At 34.8% G+C, this 6032-nt stretch overlaps 1 protein-coding gene and 1 pseudogene across 1 annotated transcript; one reads left to right on the top strand and one right to left on the bottom strand.

Annotated features, from left to right (window-relative positions):
- Positions 1-365: 365 nt before the first annotated feature.
- On the top strand, positions 366-1801 carry LOC120141057. Its single transcript, XM_039156000.1, has 5 exons — positions 366-577; positions 674-711; positions 808-1040; positions 1257-1386; positions 1463-1801. Exons 1-5 carry the CDS (start codon positions 424-426, stop codon positions 1586-1588), a joined length of 681 nt encoding a protein of 226 aa, XP_039011931.1. The 5' UTR covers positions 366-423; the 3' UTR covers positions 1589-1801.
- A 2713-nt stretch (positions 1802-4514) lies between these two features.
- LOC120141056 lies at positions 4515-5567 on the bottom strand (annotated as a pseudogene).
- Positions 5568-6032: the final 465 nt, after the last annotated feature.

Below are 6032 nucleotides of genomic sequence, written 5' to 3'. Positions count from 1 at the left end.
TCCTTTGAAGCATCTGCAAATTTAATGATGAAATATATATTAGGTGGAGTGACCAAAATATGAATAATTCGAAACTAGTCTTTAAATTAAACTTTATATCAAAACTAATATTCAAATTAAACTTTTTATTAATATTATTAAAAATATCTTAATTGTTAGCTAATTAAAATACTTAGGTTCGGTAATAGAATGGATGTTTAAACTATATTTTCTTCACTGGATTGTTTAGTAAAATAAGGATAAAAATGATAATGTAGAAATCACTTTTTATTAAAAAAAAAAGATGATTTTGTTGGTGTACAAATGCGAAAAATATAAAGTTTAAGGGCCAATTTTATTAATAAGCCCAAAGTTTACATCCTCTTTACTTCAAAGGATACGGAGGGGCTAGGGTTCCGTCAAAAGAGAAAAACCCTAACTAACATGGGAGGCAAAGGGAGGAGGAGGAGAGAGAAGAATTATAGAGCTGCTCATGGTGGTCCAGCCAGGCTTCCGCCGCCGCCTGATCCCTCACAAGTCGAGGCTATACCTTCTAAACTCCGCCAAATCATGTCCTTCACCACCGACTCTCTCCACGGTTCCTCTCATCTCCTTTCCTTTCTTTATTAATTTATTTCCTTCCCTTCCCTTCCCTTCCACCTCTTAACATCTTCATCTTCTTTCCTTTTTCTAGGTGAACACAAACCAGCAGAAGGGGATGCTGAAAAAAAGGTAAAATTTATCATTTGAATTGGCTGATTATGTGTTTCGTTTTAAGCTCAAGTCGGTTGAGATTAAAATTTATCTGCTGTAATTTTTATTATACAGAAAAAACAAGCGGTGAATGGAATTAAGTTAAAAGCTAATGAGATCAAAGATGGAAGTAATGATAAGAATTTCAAGAAATCTCGAGATTTAGAGTGCGAGGAAGATACGATGCGGAGTGAAAAAGTTGGAAAGAAAAACAAGAAAAGGAAGAGTAATCAAGTAACCGATCTCCGGTTTGAAACGACTGTGGATAGGTTAAGCGGCAGCTCCAAACGGAAGGAGCGCAAGAAAAAGTAACATTTCCTTGTATTTTCCTTGCGTAATTGGCGATAGAAATTACAATAGAACTTAAACTTGGACTTCAGTCTAGAAATTACACTAGTATTATCCCACATTGTACTTGATATATGATCTACTGAATTGTGTATATGTTTTTTTTAATTAAAAATTTTAAATGCTTTTTGCAGGCTAGATTACTTGTAACTTACAAGAGTTTGATCCTTGTATAGGTATTTTGAAGCAAAGAAGAAAAAGCATAAGAATGCTAGAACAGAAGAGAATCTAGATTTTCCTGGAAGAGAGAATGTAAAATTCGGAGATGTGGTCGATGCTCCGCCGAAGTTGGTTACAGTACCCAAGGTAATCTTTATCCTTTGCTATTATATTAATACTAATGATTTTTTCTTGTCCTAACTCGGAGTTTCTACTTTTGCAGGGATCAAAGAACTTACTCGATGCTTCCAAGGAGAGGCTTAGGTTAGATGCTATTGAGGCCTACAGGAGTCGCAAAGGATGGAGCTCGAGACCAGGGGCACCTCAACTACCTCCAGTGACCACATGATATTCAATTCAACACTATTTCTACTTCCAGTGTATGCATCCCTTGACATTGTCTAGTTGTTTCAGCCTGCTTAACTATATGCTGTTCACTTGTACGAGTGATCACCCTGTTGTTGTGCCTTGGCTCAATTTTGTTAGAGATAATTGATGTCCTTGATTTTCTTGAATCATAGTAAAAGATATCCCATATTTAATTCTTAACATACATATGGCAGTTATTTCTCGTTTTATATTATATGTGTGTGTATAATTGAATTAAGTTGCTAAAGGCCCTGGTAGAAGGCCACTGGGATTTTGAATTTGTTGGAATATTCTGTTAGGAACTGCAAGTAAAAAGTTAAAATATGCAGTTGTCCGTTACATCAATTTTCAAAGTAAAATGTGCACTTGTCGGTTACAATGAACCGAGCCAACTAAGGAACCCTTGGTCAAATAAGCAGTAAATACCAGGTTTTTAAGTCGCGCATCAGTGAAATGCACGAACGTGAAGGGTCCCTTTATGCAGTTTGATCATTGCCCTGTATGTGACTGCTCTGTTTCCATCACTTAAACACAAAGCAGCGGAGAAGAACAGCTGAGAAGATCTTCATCTGCCTATAAGCAAACTCTTTACCCAGACAAATTCTAGGCCCTGCCTGTTAATCAACGGAAAACAAAGGTCAGTTTTTTCACTTCAGTCCTGAAATCACACCAGAGAAACAATCTGAGATCCAGAAAGGTGATCAAAGCATAAAACGAGTTGTAAAGTGCCCAAATGCATATTGTTGCGTACCTGGAAAGCTATAAACTTGAAAGGGCTTTTGGATCGGAACATGCCATTCTTGTCCAGCCATCTCTCCAGTCTGTACTCCCCATCTTTAACCTCCGTCTATTTAGTAGCTTCCTTCACTTGTGCAGCAACTTTTTTCTTGAACTTCAGTATGTTTGCAAAGCATGTATATAAACCACGACAGAGAGGTTGCTGTTGTGTCCTTGCCAGCAATTATGTAGTTAAGAGCTATATCTCGCAATTATGTTGGATCGGACGTCACTTGGAGAAACCTAGTTAAAATTTCTTCCTTTTTTTTCATCTGCATAATCCCATAGAATACGATTATCTCAAAATTCTAATTCAACTGCTCATATAAAAGCTTTAAGCATCTCTATTTCACTAACTGCAAGATCGCCTTCGAGTCGTGCAATTGCTCCATCTTGTTATGGATCAGCTTATACACAAAATTATCAACCTCTTTCACACTTCTCTTTAGCGCAGCTTCAGATCCAATATTCAGAAATTTCTTCATCTTCCAGAAGATATCGAAAAAGGATTTAAGCACTCGAATCATCAGAAAAAGCTGCAAACTCTTCGCCTTCCACATTTGTCCCGCAAATGCTTCAGATTCATTTCATATATTGCCCAGAATTCGTGTTGATCTTGCCCGCTAGGTTCCTTACTGGAATATACGTTGTCTCGTTGGAATTTGCTGCCTCGGAGACTATAGCTGCAAGTTGTGCCACATTTTCCCGAAAGAAACACTGCTGAAATCTCTCAGGACCTTTCTTGAGAACTCATAGCTTGATACCTTCCACTATTGACGCCATTTTATTCCCATCGACTGTGAAAATTCCTTCAGTTAATAAATCCCTTGGCATATAATCACCCTGCACACAAATAGAAAACCAGAAACAAGTTATTTTTGCATGTAGATTTGCGGGGCTAAAAAATTATGGCATGAAGTTAAAATATATTTATATTAAGAATAGTTTTGCATATTTGAGTTTTTACAGATTGGGATGATAGGAATGATAGTTTGAATTGTAAATTCATATATTTGAGGATATTTGGTCCATTTTTTTTACAGATTTAGATATTAAAATATATCATGGATTCAGAGCGGACACAGATGATACAATTAATTATTTAATATTTGAATTTGCGTTATTTATGTGAATTATATAATCAAATTCAATACTAAATTATAAAAAAGAGAATATGCTTTCTTTGAACTTATTCTAAAATTGGCCATTTAATCTTTAGCAGGTTCAGTTATCTAACATTAAATTTCAAATTCACTTTTTTTAAAGCATATATATTTAGAGAATCATAATATTTAATTTAAATTTAAATAATAATTTTCATATCATTTATAAATCTTGGACGTTCATTATCTAAGCTCTTAGCTGCCGTATTTGGATGCTTATCAATTTTGGCTTAAGTTTTTGTTTATTAATCTAAAGCGATTATAAGGTAGTATATGTTAGAAAATTTTAATTATTTGACAATGAACATTCAAATATCCCTCAATCGTCATGTTCGAATATGAGATTTCTAATGATAACAATCATGTGCATCGTAACTAAAGTTTAGGTATGGATGGAAGTGTATTATTTTTGAGATCTTCAAACAATACATAGATGACCCAAATTCGTATTTATAGAATATATCCAGTTCTTATGCTCGATATATAAACCAGGAAAATAAATTTATATTTGGACATTTTTCAAGCAAATCTTGAAACTGGTGGAGTTGTCCAGGGAATAGCACGAAGATGAAGGCCTCCTTTCATATGAAGAGTGAATATTACTTTGTAAATAGCATCTTTCTTATCATCTGCTAGTTTGAAGCGAAAGCAACGAAGAATTGCGATGGAGAATATCTTCATTTGTCTGTAGGCAAATTCTTTGCCTAAACAAATACAAGGACCCGCCTGTAAAACCCCAAATCTTAGAATTTGAAGCATAAATGTAATAATGTATTAAGTAAAGAAGATGGGATTCAAACGTACATGGAATGTTATGAATTTGAATGGCGATTCGGGTTGAAAAACTCCCTTTTTAAGCCATCTTTCGGGTCAAAAAATCTCAGCATCTTCACCCCAAATGTAAGTCATTCTACCCATGGAGTAAGCCATGTACGAAACCTCTTCTCCTTAATTGATTTTGTGCCCATCTGGTAAAATATCATCCTCCATTGCACACCTTCCATCCTTGTAAACACAATATTATAACAATATTATGCTTTGAAAGTGACCTGATTTAGATACACACATGGTGAGACAGACTAGGTTTAATTACCATTGGTGTTACGGGGTACAATCTTATGTTCTCGGTCAATGCTGCATGAAGATATTGCATCTTCTGAAGAGTTTCATCGGTTATTGTTGCTAAGAAATCGTCGTCGTTAACACAAGTTTCTCCGTCGCCACCGCCACAGGTGACGTCCATCACTTCTTGTGCAACTTTTTCTTGTACCGATGGGTTCTTGCGCACATGTAAAAGAACCAGCACAAAGCATTGGTGGTGGTATCTTTACCAGCAATCATGAAACTAAAAATCATGTCCCTTAGATATTTTTCATTCATCGTTTCTGTATTCTTCTCCTTCTCTGCTAAAAACCTTGAAAGTTTGTCATCTTTGACATTCTTAAACTCACCACCAACAAGTAAACAAGAACATTTAGCAACACACAGCATAAACATTGGCTTTTAAAAGTAAATTTAGAGAAAAAAAGTATGACTCACGATATCTGGTTTCAATGCTAGTTGTTTCTTCTTGGTTCTTAGAACATTATAAATAAAATCATCAATGATTTTGATGTTGTTCTTGAGGGAAGCTTCGGAACCGATGTTGAGAAACCTTTTCAGCTTCCACAAAGGATCAACATAACGGAAGTACACCGACTCAGTTGCATATCATCGAAAGCTTTCATAAATGTCGTCCCTTCATCTTTCTTGCTTGACAAACTCATGCAATTCAAATCTACTCCGAACCCGACTTTAATTATCGACTCCATAGTTGTCAACTTGAGTCTGGTGATCGTAGAGATGGTCGAAGTAAAACAGCATGTTGAAAACACGAGCGTATTTTGGATCATTAATGGATTTTCCGGTGAAGATTTTGACAACAAAAATGGATAGAATTAGGAACACAAACAAGAACGGAAAAGCTGTCGACGAGAAGATAATAGTCAGAAAATCCATATTTCTTTTAATAAAATTACTTTGAAACCTATAATTATCAGACATATACTTATATACATATTACATAACCTAATTCTTTTGTTCGAATATTCATTTATTTTAGGATCACGACAAACCCAACAAGTTGTTGTCCATGGTTTTAGGTTTTATATTTATATCATGTGAAACGTATTTGACGTCAATATGCTTGTATGATAATCTTGAATAATGCATGTACAGTTAATACGTGACTATTAGGTCATTTACGACAACTCTCTACTTGTGTTTTTTTTTTCTTTTAAGAAAACATCTACTTGTAATTATTTTAACTATGATTACTTCTTCTTTTCGTTTTTTTATGAACTACCAGGGATTGGTGTTGCTGATTTTTGTCCTTCTTGTAAGAAAACAAATCACTAGGAAAATAATTTAAGAAAAATTAACGATAAAGACTCGACACCAATAATGATTAAGAGAAATACTATTAGGTAAATTATTTAAATGTTC

This window comes from Hibiscus syriacus, unplaced genomic scaffold (assembly GCF_006381635.1).
Source record: "Hibiscus syriacus cultivar Baekdansim isolate YM2019G1 unplaced genomic scaffold, ASM638163v2 tig00110793_pilon, whole genome shotgun sequence".
In the NCBI taxonomy this organism is placed as follows: Eukaryota; Viridiplantae; Streptophyta; class Magnoliopsida; order Malvales; family Malvaceae; genus Hibiscus; species Hibiscus syriacus.
This window is presented reverse-complemented; position numbering and strand designations above follow the sequence as displayed.

What these genes read in the sequence shown, in the direction of transcription:
- LOC120141057 (XM_039156000.1), top strand. Translation starts at nt 424, where the DNA reads ATGGGAGGCAAAGGGAGGAGGAGGAGAGAGAAGAATTATAGAGCTGCT. An exon ending in CACCACCGACTCTCTCCACG is followed by an intron (nt 578 to 673) that starts GTTCCTCTCATC and finishes TCCTTTTTCTAG; the next exon opens with GTGAACACAAACCAGCAGAA. An exon ending in CGGAAGGAGCGCAAGAAAAA is followed by an intron (nt 1,041 to 1,256) that starts GTAACATTTCCT and finishes ATCCTTGTATAG; the next exon opens with GTATTTTGAAGCAAAGAAGA.